Source organism: Perognathus longimembris, chromosome 4 (assembly GCF_023159225.1).
Source record: "Perognathus longimembris pacificus isolate PPM17 chromosome 4, ASM2315922v1, whole genome shotgun sequence".
NCBI classification, from domain to species: domain Eukaryota; kingdom Metazoa; phylum Chordata; class Mammalia; order Rodentia; family Heteromyidae; genus Perognathus; species Perognathus longimembris.
Window position 1 is genome coordinate 12,202,390 of NC_063164.1, and position 19,343 is coordinate 12,221,732.

The 19,343-nt window shown below is 44.0% G+C and overlaps 1 protein-coding gene across 1 annotated transcript in view; it reads right to left on the reverse strand.

Annotated features, from left to right (window-relative positions):
* Sgpp2 (sphingosine-1-phosphate phosphatase 2) overlaps positions 1–17,242 on the reverse strand; it is an 80,722-nt gene extending 63,480 nt beyond the window's left edge. The window contains exon 1 of the mRNA XM_048344668.1: positions 17,034–17,242. Coding sequence (XP_048200625.1) covers positions 17,034–17,207 — 174 coding nt within the window. The 5' untranslated portion in view covers positions 17,208–17,242. The remainder of the gene's footprint in view (positions 1–17,033) is intronic.
* Positions 17,243–19,343: the final 2,101 nt, after the last annotated feature.

Consider the following 19,343-nt stretch of genomic DNA (forward strand, 5'->3'; position numbering starts at 1 on the left):
AGAAAATAGACGCCAGAAAGTCTGGCAGAGGCCAGCTAGCAAACCATGTGCGAGCAAAGCATGTCTGCCATCAGCTTGTGGACCATCAGGCCCTAGTGTGTGGCCCCGTGCTCTGACATTCCATGAGGGCCACCAGCTTCAGCAAAACCAGGTCTTAGCCACTCTTGGTTACCCTCACCCGTGTAGCCTCATTCTCTTGCCTGTGCACATCGTCAGGGACGCACCAAGAGTCATCCTTTCCCAGATCCCTCAACAGTTAACTCCCTCTTGAGGAAGGGGTTTGGCCAAGAACAAACAGGAGTTGGGGTGTCTGTATGCTTAACACTTTATCTTATTATTCATGCTCACAGTTTCTTTTCCCACTCTGAAACTCCCTTAACTTACTCTGGTGGTAAGCATGAAATTTCTATGTCACATACTATAATTGAAAATAAATCTCCAAGGATTTTTGTCCTCCTTCAAACTCCACATTTATGGTTTTCTGAGGCCTTCTCTACCCCGAGGCCTGCAGCCATGCCTCGCTCTATAGGAGAGGAGTTTGAAATCCTCCACCCACTACACATTGGTTTAGTGTTTTCCTACCTGGAATTCAGGAATCTGAGACAGGGAGATCTTGTTCCATTGAAATTTGATCCTCTGGGAAAGAATGTGTCTTGTTAAAGTTTTGCTTGTATGTTATGCTTATCAGCTCACCTGCCTTCCTGGTTGAACTGAGGGCTCTTTAAGAACAGGAAGCCAAAGAAATACCCATCTCTAGGGTTGCAGGGCCAAATCCAGGTTCAGGCACATTATAGGTATTTCACAAATACTGGCTGAACAGTAAAGGTGTTATCTCAGAACAAGAAAGGCTCTGAAATACACTTTCCAAACACAAAGGGGTTCAGATGAGGGGAAACAAAACCTGAAAATGAATTTCTGGTGCCACAGACTTCCAGAAGGAAGGCTTACAGAATGCTTACCATGAAATTACCGGAAAACAACATGGCAGAGGGGGTCAAAATGGTAATATGTAGTAATATGTAACATTTCAAAACATCTGATTGGCTTAAGGTTTAGGGTCTACCATCCTAAAACAGCTTTAAAAAAGTAGACCTGGGGAATGTGGCTTAGCAGTAGAGTGCTTGCCTAGCATGCATAGAGCCCTGGGTTCGATTCTTCAGCACCATATAAACAGAAAAGCCAGAAGTGATGCTGTGGCTCAAGAGGTTGAGTGTTAGCCTTGAGCAAAAGAAGCCAGGGACAGTGCTCAGGCTCTGAGTCTCCAAGCCCCAGAAGTGGCCAAAAACAAAACAAAAAAAAGGTAGATACACCTGAGCTATCTCTATAAGCTAAACTCTCTCAAACCCCACTACTCTCACCCCAATATAAAAGATGAAATATCACAGAGAAGACCCTCTGGATAAAAACAGCAGCCGTTGTTGTTGTTGTAATCGAGGATGAGCATCCCCTAACTGAAAATCTGATATTTAAAATGCACCCAAACTGGACACTTGTTGAGCATTGATTGACACGACAAGTAGAAAATTCCACATTATATCCCATGCCATGGGTCAAAGTCAAACCACAGGGAGACCACAAACAGAGCATAAAACTCTCTTCAAACTATCCGTGTATATGGATCACAAATGGCAAATGGATTCTTTGTTGTTGTTGTTGTTGTCCATGGTAGGGCTTGAACTCAGTGCCTAGGTGCCGTCCCTGAGCTTTTTCACTCAGGGCTAGCACACTACCACTTTAGCCACAGTGCCACTTTCAGTTTTCTGGTGGTTAATTAGAGATAAGAATCTCATGGATCTTCCTTCCTGGGATGACTTTGAACTATGATCCTCAGATCTCACTCTCCTGAGCAGCTAGGATTACGGGTGTGAGCCACCGGCACCTGGCCCATTAATGGATTCTGAGTATCAATTCTGATCTCAGAACCTTGGGGGCATATGGGACTATGTCTTCCAGTTTTACTGGTAAGAATACCAAAGGGATATTGGTTATGGGGTACATCTTGCTGGTCAGCCTTTGAACTGTAAGAAGCCAAGCATCCATCCCGTTAGCCCATAATGCTGCTGGCCCAAGGGCCCTGCATAGACACAAATCACACAGTGCTCTGTCTGTGCAGTCTCAAAGGGATCTTTGCTAGATATGGTCAGAATTGAACATCTCAGAATAAATACTTTAAAGTAAAACAAACTAGCTGGACACTGGTCATTCACATCTGTAATCCTAGCTACTCAGGAGCCTGAGATCTGAGGAATGTGACTCCAAACTAGCCCTGGCATGAAATTCTTATCTTCACTTAACTAGCAAACAGCCAGAAGTACAAGTGTGGCTTAAATAGTAACAGTACTAGCTTTGAGCAAAAAAGCTAAGAGACAGCGCCTAGGCCCTGAGTTCAAGCCCAAGACTGGCACTAAATCAATAAAAATAAAATAAGATGAAACAAACAGTAGTTTGTTTCTCCAAAAGAACCGTTAAAAATGAATAGCAGGAAAGGATAGAAAAGAAAATCACAGTTACTCCTTTCCTACATGCTGATCCTTCATCAATCCTTTCTTTCAGTAATACAAAAAGCTGAAAAAATTTAAATGACACTATTGACAAGTACTCATGTACATATGAAGATGATCTACACAACTAAGTGGTCAGATGTTTTCTGAAGAAAAACATAACTCAATGAGCTCTAAATAAGGCAAGAAGAGAAGATACTTTAAAAATATGCTACTATAAAAAAAACCTATTAGATAATATTTTTATAATGTCTGCCAAGATCATTAAAAATTGCTATTGATTACATAATGACAAAGTCTGAGTGTGTTTTGGGAGTAGAAGGCTGGTTCCATAGTAGAAAATGTTTTTAAATTTGTATTTTTATAAGATTAAGAGAGAGGAAAAAAAGTATGGTTCACTTACTGGATAAAAAAAGAATTCAGTAAAATTCAACCATAATTTAATGGAAATATATCTTAGCAGACATGCTCTAAAAAGGAATAGAAACCTATGTAAAATGTAATGCTTTTGTGATGGGACATTAAAGTCATTCCCTCAAAATCAAAAGCAAGACAAGAATGCTTGCTGTCAGCGTCTCCACTCGATGTTGTACTAGAGATCCTTGCCTGTGTGATAAATGTGGGAAAGAAAAACACATAGGATGTAGAAAGGAAAAAACAAAGCTTTATTTTTAAATTGTTTTCATAGAAAGCCCAATGAAATAAGATGTAATGATTTGTTATAATTATTAAAGTAGTATGTGGTGTGTGTGTGTGTGTGTGTGTGTGTGTGTGTGTGTGTGTGTGTGTGTGTTGATACTGAGATTTGAACTCAGGGTCCTGAGATCTTCCTTAGCCTTCTCTGCTCATGGCTGGTGCTTACCACTTGAGCCATGCTTACTAGTTCCAGCTTTTTTCTGGTTAATTGAAAACAAAAATCTTGAAGATGTCTCTTGCAATCTTAGTAAAGTTTTTGTTTGTTTCTTTCCTTTGTTGGTCAGTCATGGAGCTTGAACTCCGGACACTGTCTCTGAGCTTTTGTGCTCAAGGCTAACACTCTACCACTTTGAGCCACAGTTCCATTTCTGGTTTTCTGGTAGTTAATTGGAGATAAGAGTTTCATGGACTTTTCTGCCAGGGCTGGCTTTGAACTTCAATCCTCAGATCTCAGTTTCCTGAGTAGCTAGGATTACAGGCATGAGCCACCGGCTCTGGCTCTTAGTAAATTTTTAAAACAAAGTCATCAAGTTAATATACAAAGTCCAATTGCCTTCTTAGGCACCAGTAGAAAACAACACAAAATGCAATTTCAAAGTGTTATTTTTGTATTACCAGAAATAAGATATTTAGGAAGCAGTACTTTATGGAGAAAATGATAAACTACTGAAAGGCACTTACAAAGAGTTAAGTAAATGGAAAGACATGCTATATTCAGAACCAAGAAGAACTCATACCATAAAGAGGCCAACTGTGCCCCAATTAACTTACAGTTTTACTATAACTACAAATAAAATTACATTAAAATCAATCTACAATTTATTTTAAATTCTTTAGGAAAGTAAAAAAATATATACTGTTGAATGCTTCACTAGTTCAAGGGAAAATATCCTTTTGTGTTTTGTAGCTAGTAATATGTTTTTGTTGTTGTTTGTGGTGGTCATGGGGTTTGAACTCAGGATCTGGGCACTGTCCCTGAGCTATTTTTGGTCAAGACTAGTACTCTACCACTTTGAGCCACTGCTGTACTTCTGATTTTTGAGTGATTAATTGGAGATAAGAGTCTCCTGGGGACTTTTTTGCCCAGGCTGGCTTCAAACTGCAATCCTCAGATCTCACCCTCCTGAATAGGTAGGATTACAGGCGTGAGCCACTAGCACCTGGTGTTAATAATGTTTTGTGGGTGGAGAATACTGTTAAGAATTCAATGCATATCCTAGAAAAGTAAGAACAGGGAGGACAGAGTGGGTTGGGAGGGATGGGGGAGAATATTGAAAGGGATAACATTGATCAAGATGCATTGTATTCATAAACTGCTTTGTTAGAAAGCAGCTCCTTTGTACAACTATGTAAATATTATAAAATTAAAAAATAATTCAACTGAGGGGCTTGCAGCTGATGCCTACTACTACACAGTAGATCTGAGGATCACAGTTTGAAGCCAGCCTAGGTAGGAAAGCCTATGATTATTTGTTTTGCCAATCCTGGACCTCGAACTCAGGGCCTGAGCAATGTCCCTGGCTTCTTTTTGGTCAAGACTAGCACTCTGCCACTTGAGCCACAGCACCATTTCTGGCTGTTTTCTATATATGTGGTGCTGAGGAATCGAACCCAGGGCTTCATGTATACGAGGCAAGCACTCTTGCCACTAGGCCATATTCCCATCCCCCTATATAAGATTTTTATCTCCACTTAAACATCCAAAAGCCAGACATGGAGCTGTGGTTCAAGTGGTAAATTGCTAGTCTGGAGCAAAAAAGCCAAGTGGGGGTTGAGGCCCTGTGTTCAAGCCCCAGTACTCACATAAAAATAAAAATAAAATAAAATAGAGAAAAAGTATAAATTCTTATGAAATCCAACTAAGAACCCGATTGAGCATTTGAAAATGGCAGTGTGATACCATTTCTAATTCTACTGTAGAATTCCCTTGCTCCCATCAGTACCATGAGATGTCAAACATGCCCAAGACATGGCCCAGGGGTGGCCAGGTAGCTAAACCAAGACCTGAAACAAGAAGAAGAGATATTCCAAAGCAGCTTTTAAGGGAATAACAAAACGACACACTAAACATTTGCTGGAGGGAAGGGGCAGTATAACAGCCAACATCTGCTTTTCTCAAGATGTTCCTGAACTCTTGAAGAATATATTTTCCTTTCCTTTTCTTTTTTTGGCAAGTAAAGAAGAGATATTTTTGAAACCAGATTTTTTTTTCAGTTCATTAGGAAAAATCCCATGGGGACAGAAAAGCATTATATATTTTAAGCTCATGGCATTTCTTGTGGTGGTTTGGAAAGGGGACGAGGGGTACACAATGGTTTCTCTGGGAGTGTTTGGGCAAAGACATGGGGTAAGCCATTCTATTTAATCTAGGATGTTACCAGACCACTTCACTTGATTTAATAAATATTTCCTCAGGATGAGGGTCCCGACCCATCCAGTGGATATTTCGGACTCTGTCACAAAGTCATCGATGGTAATTTTGCAAAGTTATAATAGAGATCCATGTTAGCAATCTTAGAAACTACCCTCTATTTTCTAAAAGTACGCATTTTCCTCCTGGGAGAATTTTCTAAGTAGAATGACAATGGTTAATTTTTTTTCTAAAAAAAAAAATTCTTTGAAGCCTCTTCTCGTGGACAATCTCAAGTAATATTTAATTCAGTAACACAGATCCTTTCAAAAAGCATGTATTTAAGTTGGACATTTGTGGCTCACTCTTGAAATCCTAACTACTCTGGAAGCTGAGATCTGAAAATTGAGGCTCAAATCTAGCTCCGCACCCCCAAAAGTCTATGAGACTCTTATCTCCAGTTAACCAGCACAAAGCTCAAGTGGTAGAGTATCTGCTTTGAGTCATAAAGCAAAGAGATAGCACCCAGGCTCTGAACTCAAGCTCTAGAACCAGCTTGTACACATGGGTGTGCCTGTGTGCACACGTGCACACACACACAGCACAGAGTTCACATTTAAATATGTTCTTAACACAGGTTTAAATGTGGGTCATATTATAAATTTCATACTTAATTTGGCTTGACTGCTATACATGGTGGGTATATTTCATACATAGATATTTATAGTAGAGTTTTCATTGCTCTTCTGCTAGCTTTAGAACTTGTGGTTCACTTTTTCCCTTTATAGAATATAGTTGAAAAGAAAACCTTTTACAATTATTTTGATAAACACTTTCTGGCAATTCAAAAAACTACCTGTGAGAGAACACAAATCAATTGTTCTCTTTTTGTTGGTTGTGAGGCTTGAACTCAGGGCCTGGGCACTGTCCCTGAGCCTCTTTGTGCTCAAGGCTAGTGTGCTACCACTTGAGCCACAGCACCACTCCCAATTTTTTTTTTTTTTGGCCAGTCCTGGGCCTTGAACTCAGGGCCTGAGCACTGTCCCTGGCTTCTTCCCGCTCAAGGCTAGCACTCTGCCACTTGAGCCACAGCGCCGCTTCTGGCCGTTTTCTGTATATGTGGTGCTGGGGAATCGAACCTAGGGCCTCGTGTATCCAAGGCAGGCACTCTTGCCACTAGGCTATATCCCCAGCCCACCACTCCCAATTTTTGAGTGGGTCATTGAAGAGTCTCACTGGGACTTTTCTGCCCAGGCTGGTTTCAAACCACGATCCTCAGATTTCACCTTCCTGAGTAGCTAGGATTACAGGCTGGAGCCACAGGTGCCTGGCTTCTAACTTCTAATTTAAAATGAGCTATTCTCCTTGGCATTACACAGGGACAAAGTAAGCCTTAAAAACTATATCAGATGCTACATACTCTCTGTTGGTTTTATTTCATTTTAATTCACACCAAAACAACTAAAGCCTCAAAGCAGGAACAAGACCCATCAAGTAGAAGAACCTTCAAATCTCAGATGGCAATTTCAAAAGGTTTCGTGGTTAGCTGAGCGCTGGTTGCTCATACCTGTAATTCTCAGGAGGTGGAGATCTAAGAATCATGATTTAAAGCCAGCCTGGGCAGAAATGTCTGTAAGATTCTTATCATCAGCTCACCAGCAAGAAAGCCAGAAGCAGAGCTGTGGTTCGAGGGGTAGAGGGCCAGGCTTAAGTGGGAAAAGCCAAGTGAGAATGTGAAACCCTGAGTTCAATTCCCAGTACTGGAATAAAAAAAATATAACAAGGGATTTCATGGTTAAACGACGATGAGCTTGTTAGATTTCAGGGCTGTTTGTGCTGCAAGGAAACCTTCGTTGCTGAGCAAAGGCGATGAATGATTTTTAGCCCATCGGTAGACTAAAGGAACACAAACAATCGAACAGGAGATTGAAAATACAACATATGAATTTGTTCCACTCGACACCACCAATTTGAAGTAGCTTCCCAGAATAAAACACAAAACAATAATAATTTCAAGACGCAAAAATCCCTAAAGCTAGAAACCAAGATAGTCCACATTCAGGACAAATGTGTGCTTTTGTTGGTCACTCCAACACTTCCCTGTGTGCCAGCTGGGCAGAATGGGGGACAGAGCCGGGGGCGGGGGTGAGGGTGGGGGGACAGAATGGAAGGGAGGAAGGCAGAGCACAGCTAGCTAGAGGCAGCACCTAGGGTCTTGCTATTCCCCGTTCCCTGCAATGTGCACCACTTGCCTGCAGGGGGCGCTATGATGAAGACAGCTGGACCAGTGGTTCTAGTATTGACTTTAAAAAGTTATTTGTAACATTATTGATTCACAATCAGCTGCAAAGGCAGTCCCAACTGTCCTATCATTTGCTGGCCCATTTTCTCCCAATATGACATCTTACAAATTATAGCAACAGCATTACAACCATAAATCAGGCCTTGTACTTACACTACATGAAAAACAAAATTATCCTCACCCTACACAAACCTCTCTCACCAAACCCTCCTTCAGTCTTCCCTTCCCAATTTCTAACTCCTGACAACCACTGACTAGCTCTCCGTCTTTGTAATTTCTGCACTGCAAGAATGTGATACAAATGTGATAATAGAATATGTGACTTTTTTTTGGAAATTGACTATTAATACATTTTAGATCCGTTAAGTTGTAATATCCATACCCCATACCACCCCGAATACACTCATTCTCATCTGATCTAGGAACCCATTTCAAGTTGTCAAGGATATCAATAGATTTTTCCTTTTTATTGCTTAGTAGTATTCCATAGCATGTTACAGTTTCTTTAACCATTTTTCTCTATTGATTTTTTTTGACTAAGTTGCTAGACCATGTGCAGATTTCTATATGAGTAAGTTCTCCTATCTCGGGATCAATGTCCAGGCATGTCACTGTGAGTTACATGATAAATACATGTTTAGTTTTAACTTTTTAAAGCATGAAACAAGTTTTTCTTTTCACAAGTAACATTTTTTATTAATTGCTTATTCATTGAGCAAATCAGCTGTGTGAGGGGACAGTTGGAAGAAGAAAAGCATTGATTCCAAATAAATCATTCTAAGTCTAGGGATGGTAGAAAGAGATGTGATACACATACTAGTCTTTAGATTGACATTGAAAACAAACACTGAATTATATAAATACATACATTATAATATACACATATATTATACATGTATTATAAGAACATTATACATACATATATGTAAGAATATATGTATTGTAAGAACACTGTAAAATGATGAACTAGGCTGCCATCAAAATCATACAATTAGAGAATATTCAGGAATTGGGGAAATATTTGCAATATCAGTGCATAAAATGCTAATTAACTGCTTAACTGTATATATGTAGAATGCTCACAACTATTCTATTTGCTGATATGTTGAAGCAATAGTCTACAACATGTTCATGACATTCTTCTCTGCATAACAAAATTATGACAAGATTTTGGTTTTCTTCTTTAAACCTTTCTGCATCTCCTCTTATTTCTGACATGAACATGCATTCCTTTAATGGTTAAAAATGAATTTAAAAATACTTGCTACCATCTTAGCTGAAGAGCACCAGAAGGCCAAAATTTAGAAAGAGGGGAAAGAAAAGCCTACCAACTTCTAACGGACCATCTTTTTCACTTGTTATCTTACAGCAAATCTTTTGTCATTCTATTTCACAGCCACCTTTGAAATCATTTTTATAGAGAGGATGGTGTTTTCAACTGCAACTGAAAAATGTCTGCCTAAGCCACTTGTCTGCCAATTAAACACAGGCTCTTGGCTCTAATTTTCTTTCTTTTTTGACATCATCTCCTTCTGCTCCTACTCCCCAGAAATCTCTGCTTGCTTCAATTAGCTATTTCCCATAAAATTCTATAAAAGCAAAACTCTTGCCATTTAGAGAAATCAAAGCCCAACCAGAGAACACAGAAAGCACATGTCTTATGAAGGCACTCCATTGAGCTCCCCTCCAACATGGAGGAACAAATTTGGTGATTTGTTCTTTAGTTAGAGATGTACAATGTGTGTGTGTGTGTGTGTGTGTGTGTGTGTGTGTGTGTGTGTGTGCAGCTAGGGGTGGGAGGGAGGGGCTTTCTAAGCAAATCCATTTCCTTGCAACATTTCCAAGTGCCAATCTCAGGATTTTAAGTGGTTAACCTCTTTCTTTTCCATCACTGTGGCTCAAACCTGAGGATTGTCATTCCGTGTCTACACTTTGCCCATTCATCCATGTTGTGTTTAAAGTAAGAGGAGACCAAAGTGTGAGACCTAGCGGTCTTTGTTGGATGTTTTCCCAATATTCCATTTTCTCAGGGTGTGTCCTATATCTCTCGAGACAAGTAGACTAACAGATGCCCCCAAGTCTTAGCATTTTCATTGATTCCTAACATAAATGGGGTACGATATTGTCTGGGGACCCAATGTTTTCTCCAGAGAAAGCCATGTGCTAGCTACATCAAATGTAAGACTGTCTTCACTCAAGGCATGGTTTTTCTTTCTTGGGGATTGAACTCAGGGCTTCAAGCTTGCTAGATGGCAGGGGCTCTCCCACTTGAGCCAAGTCCCCAGATTGCAAGACAAAATTCTTATTAGGACAACAGAGAATTAACTCAGTCATTAATAAAAGCTGCAACAATAGAAGTGTGTGTGTGTGTGTGTGTGTGTGTGTGTGTTTAAAAGTTAATCTTGGCATCTTACTTTTATGTCCAGAAAATTTACATTAAATTAGGCTTGCTGTCAATGACCTCTTACATGTAGCAATTCAGTCACCTGGTTTAACTTGAGATATGTTTCATCAAGTTTTTTCAGCAATGCTCACACTCCCTATATAGTGTGCAACAGAAGAAAGCAAAGCAATTAAAAAGTTATCCATTAAGCTAGGTGTGGTGGCTTGTACCTGTAATCCTAGCTCCTCAGGAGGCCAAACACAGGAGAAACACTCTTTCAAGGCTAGCCCAGGCAAAAAGTCCACATGACCTTCATTTCAACAGAGAAATCTGGGCATGGAGCACACACCTGTCATCCCAGCTATTCCCAGAAGCCTAAATAAAAAGACTGAAGTCCAGACCTACCTGGGATAAAAAGCAAAAACCTATCTCAAACATAACCACAACAAAAACGGCTAAAGGTATGACTATAGTAAGTTTAAGGCTCTGAATTTAAAATCAAGCACTGTTAAAAAAGAAGGGGAGGGGGAAGAGGAAGAGGAGAAGGAAAAGGGCCTAGCTAGGTGAACTATTCAGGGATAAAATTACCTAGTCCTCCATTATGAGAAGAAGGAGGTGATCATATTTAGGCCAAGTAGGGAAAGGGTCAGTTGATCTTATCCTTCATGCTCCCACTCAATAGGTAGATTCAAGTGCCTGCTATGTTCCAGGAATATGTAAGGCCTCTCCATAACCTCCACCATTCTGAGCTCAAGGAAAGTGACAGAAATAATGTTCTCACAGCTGTTATGGGCAAGTCCTTCAAAGCAGCAGGGCCCAGCATGTTCTGGCTGCACAAGGAGACCCTGAAAGCTTCTTTAAGTGAGATGTTTGTTAGTTGACTCCTTGAAAATAAGAAGAGTGCCAGCAGCCACTTAGCCAGAAATCTCCCTGATGTATTCTGTCCCAAACCAGCAATTCCAATAGTTTATGCTTAGTTCCTTTCTACACACTTAGACTTCTCCCTTGTTTCTCCCATTGTTGCCTTCTCTCTGCTCCTCTTTACCTTGGGCTTCAGTATTCCTATTGCTTTCTCTGCCTCAGCTTTCTATTTAATGGCTTCCTTCTTTTTACTGAAGTTCTTCAGCTATCTACCTTGTATGTGTTTTTTTGTTCTTGAGCCTATGTGTTAAATTCTGTTGCACACACGCACGTGTGTGTGTGTGTGTGTGTGTGTGTGTATGTTGGTATTGGGCTTGAACTGAGGGTCTGGTATAGCCCTTGGCTTTTTTTTTGCTTAAGGCTAGTATTCTACCACTGAACTATAGCTCCATATTTCTGTTTTTTGGATAGTCATGGGGCCTAGGCACTATTCCTTTTTCCTTTAGGCTATTACTCTATCACTTTGAGCCACAACTCTACTTCTGGTGTTTTGATGGTTAGAAATAAGAGTTTCATGAACTTTCCTGGGTAGGCTGGCTTTGAACCCACAATTCTTAGATCTCAGCCTCCTGAGTGGCTAGGATTACAGGTATGAGCCATCAGCTCCCTGGTCACATCTGGCTTTTTGATGGTTAAGTGGAGATAAGAGTCTCATGAATATTCTCACCCAGGCTAGTTTTGAACTGTAGTGCTCAGATCTCTACTTCATGAGTAGCTAGGATTATAGGCATGAGCCACCAGTGCCCAGATTTGAATTCTGACTCTCATTGAGCAATTTGATTGGCTCTGTTAGTCAGATTCCAGATAATGCTGGGTCATTACCTGAGATGCTACCCAACCTGTAGAAGATTGCCTTTGGCTCAGTGATTTCATTCTTGATCCAACCATTATTCATTTTTAATAATGATGACAGCTCATGATTCACAACTTGGTGACCTGTGTCTTAAGAAGCCTTTTGTGTTATCTTTCCTCCTAAGCCACCTGTGAATGTGAAGAACACTTGAAGTAGCATGACGAACTCAAAGTACATGTGAAGATTTGATTTAATGTCAGTCCTGTATTTAAAGGCTTTTCTGGGGCTGGGAATATGGCCTAGTGGTAGAGCGCTTGGCTTATATACATGAAGCCTTGGGTTCGATTCCTCAGCATCACATATATAGAAAAGGCCAGAAATGGCGCTGTGGCTCAAGTGGTAGAGGGCTAGCCTTGAGGAAAAAGAAGCCAGGGACAGTGCTGAGGCCCTGGGTTCAAGCCCCAGGATTGGCATGCATGCATAGATAGATAATAGATAGATAGATAGATAGATAGATAGATAGATAGATAGATAGATAGATAGATAGAGACAGGCAGGCTCTTCTGCACAAGTGTCCCAATCAATTCCATTACCATCCCCCACCCCCACTCCACCAGACACTTAAGATTCTTTTCTTAACACAGTGCTCCAATAGTGATTGAGGAATGGAACTGATTACCACCCCCCTGTCAAGGGAGTGGAACTTAAATTCTACAGGAAGCCACATGAAGGCTTGGCCTGCATACAACTCTGATTGTAGCCCAACTCTTCAGGTAAAATTGCCACAATTCTTTATACAACCTGTGCTGGAAAGTCTTCATTCACCTTTCCGGGTCACCCCTCCCTCTACCCCCGTGAAGAGGCCTGACATTAGGGGCTGCATCAGCACCGTGCCCAACTCCTAGATTCTCATAGAATTTGGCCAAAAGAGAGCCCAGGTAAGATAGAAGAAAGAGGACATATGTTTAGCCCACTCCTCCTTCCTCGCCTGTGATTACCTTTCTCCTCAAAGTACTTTCTTTTCTTTGTAGTGTTGAGTATCTAACCCAGTACTCAACTGCAAAAGAAGGAAGCCAAGATGAGACACAAGTAGAAGTAGCCTCTTCTCTTCAGAGTGAAGAAAACACAAATACGTAATGCTGGTAAGGGTGTGGGAAGGTGTGCATCCAGGGCTTGTCCTGGTACACCCTGGCTCCAGGGAACCTTGCTAATCATCTGTTAGAAGCCATCACTTGAAAAACTCTTCACTCAACAGTTCCCTAGATGTCAATGTCTATTGAGACATCACCAAAGATGTGTGGAAAGATGTTATTATTTTTAAGGTAAAAACTGGCAACAACCCAAAGCCATCAATAGTCCAACTAAATTACAGTGTATCCATGTGGTGAAGTAAGAGAAAGCCGTTCAATATCATGTTGGAGAGCTGGGGCTGGGGCTCTGTGGTAGGGACCCTGCCTAGAAGGCCTGAGGCCTTGGGTTCAATTTCCAGCACCATAAAAATAAAATCAAGTTTTGAAAACTTACTGAGCAAATATCTTTGGGCAGTGATACACAGGCACCGACTAACCTTTTTTCTTTGTGCTTTCCCAAGTTTCCTCCTCTGAATAACAATGATGTCTATAACTAGAAAAAACGATCAAATGAATGTCTTTAAGTTGGCTCATTTATCCTTTCAAACATGAACATCTCACTAACAATAATCAAAATTTAAAGTTTGAGTTGTTGGTTTAGTTATGACCAATCAAAAGGTCACAACAGGTATGACCATGGTTGAGAGCTACCACCCTCATACTGAGCACACAGTGAGGGTCTCAGAATAGACAAGAAACCAGGGCTGCTCACCTGTATACCAAATTCTCTGGGCTCTGAACTGAACATTGCTGTCTTGTTTTTAAAGTTCCTTGAAGCAAGTTTAATGTAGCTACTGTTAGAGAACAATGGGTCTAGTCTACTCATTCTGCAGATGGACTAACAGAGGCCTAAAGAAGTGACACAGAGCCACAGCAAGATGTCAGTCTCCTGAGTGCAGGATGAACTCTTTGTACTCTTTTGCAAACCAATACATCCAAAGGCTACAATGAATAGGTGTTAACAAGTATTTCAAGAGAGACTTGAGAATATGAAGACTTCTAAAGGCAACTTACTTTTGGTCTGCTCCCCAACTCAACTTTAGAAGGATGGGCAAGTAGTTATCAAAAAGTAGTCATTGAGTACATTGGAAAGACCATCTTTAGTTTAATGCAATGGAAGGAAAAGGTAATGCAATGTCTAACGATAACTGTGCTAGATATACCAAGATATTAGAAACCAAAATACCATTGTATTCAAGGTTGGCTTGATCCCAGAAAAAATAAACACAATTTTGTTAGGGACTTTGTGTCCCTTGTCCTAGTCAAGGATCCTTATGTATCAAGAGCTCAGGGCATGATCTCCTGGGATTACAAAGAATGCCCTTTTATCATTAATCCAGAAAACTAGTTCCCTTGCCAGCTGCAAGCAATACCTCCCCATTCTATGCATTAATCACCCTGCCCAACTGGGTCATACATCTTATACCCTCCCACCAAGTTAGGTCCAGTGAGGCCCTGGAAGTTTTCTTTGGCAGATGCACGGTAAAAAGAAATTTAGATCTTGAACTCCACAGATCTGGTTTCCCTCGACTATGCAGATAACTGGGAAGTCCCCAAGAAGTCACTTAACCCTCCAGAACTCAGATCTCCTGGAAATTCTCTCAGATCCAGACCATTCATCCAATAACAGGCTTATGCAAGCCCAGCCCTGCCTAGCCCTTATTTGTAAAAGATATAGTTAATTTTTAAGCTAAAAATGTGTGGTGTTGCAATATGTGGGAGAGTCCTTCATCATTTCTGCACTTGTTCAGTATTATTAAAGATTAAAGTAGAAAGGAAAAGCTGAATTAGGTTCATTGAGATCTAAGGTTACTCCAGTAAGGGAAACAAATTCTCTCTTGTGTAGAGGCTCTTAAATTTAATGTGCTAGAGTTACAAGACGGTTTTCAGTCAGTAGTCACTGTTTAAATTTTTAAATTTATTGATTTTTCTCTTGCAATTCACACTCGCATATTCACAAAATTCACTGACCATTGACCATAAGCCAATCCATGGGAAGAAAGCTATGGGCAGGGCAAAATTCCCACATTCTTAGAACTTATATCTACTGGAGTGGATAGCCACACACACAGGCATATTTACACAATGTGATAAATACTGCAAGGAAACACACAGGAAGTAAAAGAGGCACTAACTGTGACAGTTCCTCTCTAGGAACTGATCTTTGAAAGCTGCATGTATGAGGAGAGATATTTAAAGAAGGGACAGGAGTTCAGGCAAGCCACAGGGCAGCATGGAAGAGGGGGGGGGCAGTTCTGCCCTCTTAAGGTCCTAAATGTTACCAGAGGTAGGGGTGCAATCCTTTCTCTCTGGAAACTTCTCTCATGTTTGTTAAGGATTAACCATCTCAGGTCATTGGAAATCAACCCACCTGTAAAAAATTCACGAACCTCCCCCTTATCAGATCCCCTTGAGTTACTTTTTTCCTTTTATTACCCATACATTATTTTCTTATCTTGAATTTTTAGATCTCTCCTTCTTCAAGAGATGTAGTGAGTGACTGTTCTGTGGTAGGTAGGAGTTAGGGTACACTCGGGTCCCCCTGTACCTAGGTACTTCAAGCAGCAAGAAGATACCCCAGCAAGAAGCCTGCTTAGCTTGCTTTCAGTGGGGAACAGGATCTGTTTCCCCGCGTGCTGTGTAAAGCACTTTGAAAAGCACTTGTAGAGAAATTTTGCCCTTTCTTGCCCATCTGAAGAGAAAATCAGAAGCTCTGTGTGTGTGTGTATGTGAGTGTGTGTGTGTATGTGAGTGTGTGTGTGTATGTGAGTGTGTGTGTGTGTCTGTGTGTGTGCAGTGCCTCTCCAGCTGATCTACTTCTTATCCCTCAACTTTGTCTCTTTGGGGGAACAAGAGGAGAGGAAAGACAGGAGCGCCTGTAACTCACCCAAAGTTCCCAGCGTGTCATAATGGCACTGACCAAAAAAACCCAAAAAAACCCAAAAAACAAAAAACAAACCCACAACAAACCCACAACATTATACCGGAAGATTTCTCTGGAATGTATCACACACCTCTGCACGGTAGCCAGCTTCTTTCTAATCCCTCACTAAACCTCAACATCAATAGATAAGGAAGAGGCACCTCGTCATTGCCAGAACCTTCTAGAAAGAAGAAAGCGGTGGGGGGGGGGGGGTGGCGGGGAAGAAGTTCGAATGGTCAGTGCCTTACTTCTGCTCTGGCTCGCAGGCTTTTCACTTGGTCTAAGGAAAAGGCCATCTCCGGCCAGCGCGCAGGGGAGTCGGGCATCCCCGGTACCCCGGTAGGCATCGGCATCCTGTCGGGTACCCTGTCTGCCTCCTCCAGAGGCCCGGGCACTGCGGCAAACCCCGACACACGCCTCCCCCCACCTCCCCCCCCCCCCACCGCCCGCCCCAAGCCGCAGTGGGTTGTGTAACAGCGCTGCGTCCCCGGAAAGCCCCGGAGTCCCGGAGAGAAAACCCCCTCGCTGGGCAGGAGGGACCACAGACTCTGGGGGAGGGCGAGATCGGGGTGCTGTTAGGACCCCATCCTTGGATGGTGGGAAGGCAATTGTCACCCGGGAGTTGTGTCCTCGGAGCGGGAGGGCGGACGGAACCCCGCAAGTCCCCGGTGTGTGCGGGGAGCGGAGGTGGGGGAGCTGGGCGCGTCGCCCCGGGAGTGCCAAGGACGCCCCGCTCCCGGCCAGTTACGTAACCCCCGCCGGCCGACGGGCTGGGGGGGACGGCGGAGCGCCCCCGGGGCTCCCGCATCACAGTAATTCCCGGTCGACCTGGACCGCACCCGCAAGCTCCGGGAGTGCTCAAATGGGGGAAAGACCAAAGAGGGGGGCGCGGGGCGTCTGGCCCGGTTCCCCGCCCTATCGTCCGACCCCCCCTGCCGCGGCGGATCCCGTGGGGGGGATGCAGATCCTCCTGCCTGGCCCGACGCCCCCCTGCCGGTCACCTCCCACCCCGGCCCACACCTGCCCGCGGTTACCTGCGGGGCCCCGGCGCCCTGGCCGCGGACCGCGGGGTGATGTCCGGCCGCGCCCTCCGCCCGGCCCGCGCCCTTCTCCCGGGGACCGCCCTCGGGCGCCGGGAAGAGCCCGCAGCGGCGCTGGAAGCGGGCCACGAGCTGCGAACCGCGCAGGTCCCGCAGCAGCCCGGCCATGGTGACCTCGCGCCCGGCGCGCTCCGCCGCAGCCGCCGCGCCCCGCCGCGCACCCCAGCCCGGTGCCCCGGGAGCGCGGGCGGGGCCCGGCGCCCGCCAACAGGTGCGCCGCCCGGGTCCTAGCGCCCGCCCTCCACGCCCCCACCTCCCTTCCCATCCACGCGGGGCGAGCCCTGGGTGGAGTACAGGCATCTCCCAGGCCGGTGCGGGCGGAGCTCGAACTCGCGTGCACCTGCCGGAGCCCTTCCGTGCCAGCGCCGGCTGGAGCCCGGCGTTCATTCCTTCCAGCTCTCCACCCCAGGCCTCCTGCAAGTCGCGGTCCCCCGTAAACCCCCCGCGGGTGACTAGGGGCTATCCCCAAGTTCTCCTCAAGTTCACTTGGATGCCAAATTTTCCTCTGAGCCGCGACTTGCTCAAGAATCCAAGGAACTCCAAGTGGGTCCCCAATCCTACGGTGACGATGCGATGAGCCACGGGTGGTGGTGGGGAGGGGGTTCACTTTTAGGTGCTGGGGGGAGGGGGTGGGCCGTTTCGGGGATTTTTGCATTGACAGTGAAGACATGGGCCACCTTCTTCTGATCCTTTCGCTCTCAGAAAGCGCATTGGGGAGAGCGAAGCAGAGCGGGGGGGCCAGGGGGGTGGGGGGGGGACTTTAGACACCCCCTAAGTAACACGGTGCTCAAACTCGGGAGAGGATTAGGCAGCCCAGCCTACTCGGTGCGTCCTTTTCGCTTCACCTGCCTCATTCGCTCTCCCAGCTCTCAGATCCGAAGGGCTACCTCCGCGCTCCCCACGGGGAGCCAGTGGCAAAGCTGAAAGGAGCCCGGGAGAGCGACCAGGACGATCCAGCCCTCGCCCTGGTCTTCAGTGAGCAGCCAGAGGCTGCTGAATCTCCAAGGACGGGCGTGCTCTTTCCAGCCCCCTGTCCTGCGCTCTGCTGGGCTTGTTTCTCAGCTCCATCAAGGTCAAGGTGGCCGACCCGGGTAAAGATCCCTTGGAAGATACATTTCTCTTTCCTAAGAAGAGGCCCGGGGCAATTGTCACACCCCAGCCGGGTCACATTCAGAGATGCCTGATTCAGCAGTGCCTTTGCTACCACTTCTAAGCCCTGGGACCCAACCCTATGATTTCGTTTTTAAAAGCTGGGCCTAATAGCAATTCCCAACTTGTTTTGTTTATGTGTTAAAGAAATGACGTTCTCCCCTTTGGGATGCTTCCATTGCCTGTCTCCCAGATTCAGGGCTTGGCCCTTTCTTTCTCCCAAAGAAAGAAAGAGGTGAAATAAAGCGTGACACGTTTAGCACCAAACTTGGATTTTCAGGCACAGTGATTTTTATCTCTGGTCACAGCATCCGGTGACTCATGAAGTCCCCTGAGATAAACCAGCCAGCGTGTGCCTCTCTGTGATGAAGCAACAATCTTCACCTGTTTCTTATAAAGCTCTTGCGAAAGACTCTTTAGAGACTCTCGCTATAAGCTACTGACAATATACAGCATGGTAGAAACCCCTTAGGAGAATTTGCCACTGAGTTTTTCTTTTTTTTTTTCTTTCAGTATTGGCTTTTGATATTGTGGCCTCTCCCTTGTTAAGCTGGTACAATACCTCTGAGCTAGGCCTCAAACCTTTCCCTCCCCCCCACCCCTTTCTTTGCTGGCTATTTTGAGGAGAGGATCTTCCTTTCCACCTGTCTAGACACCTAGACTGGGATGTGCCTGATTTAGACTTCCCTTAGTTTGTTGGAATCACAGGTACATACTTCACTATCCAGCTTACATCTATTGGAGATAGGATATCTTGGGCTTTTTTGCCTAGGCTAGCTTGGCTCTGTTCTCCCGATCTCATTTTTTTTTACCTGGGCTAGCCTCAGACTGGATTGTCCTACCTACATCTCCTGAGTAGCTGGGATGATAGGCTTATTTCATTGAGATATGGGGATTTCACTAACTTTTTGCCTGGGGCTGGCCTTGAACCTTACCTTTTGATCTCTGCCTCCTAATGTTGGCATCACAGATGTGTGCCAACCGTGCCTAACTTTAGTTCTTTGATAGTTTGCCACTAATACGGCTAGAGGAAATAGATTTTCCTACCCTTTTACAGGGCATAAACTCTGTTTTTAGTACTTTGCTCAATCATGT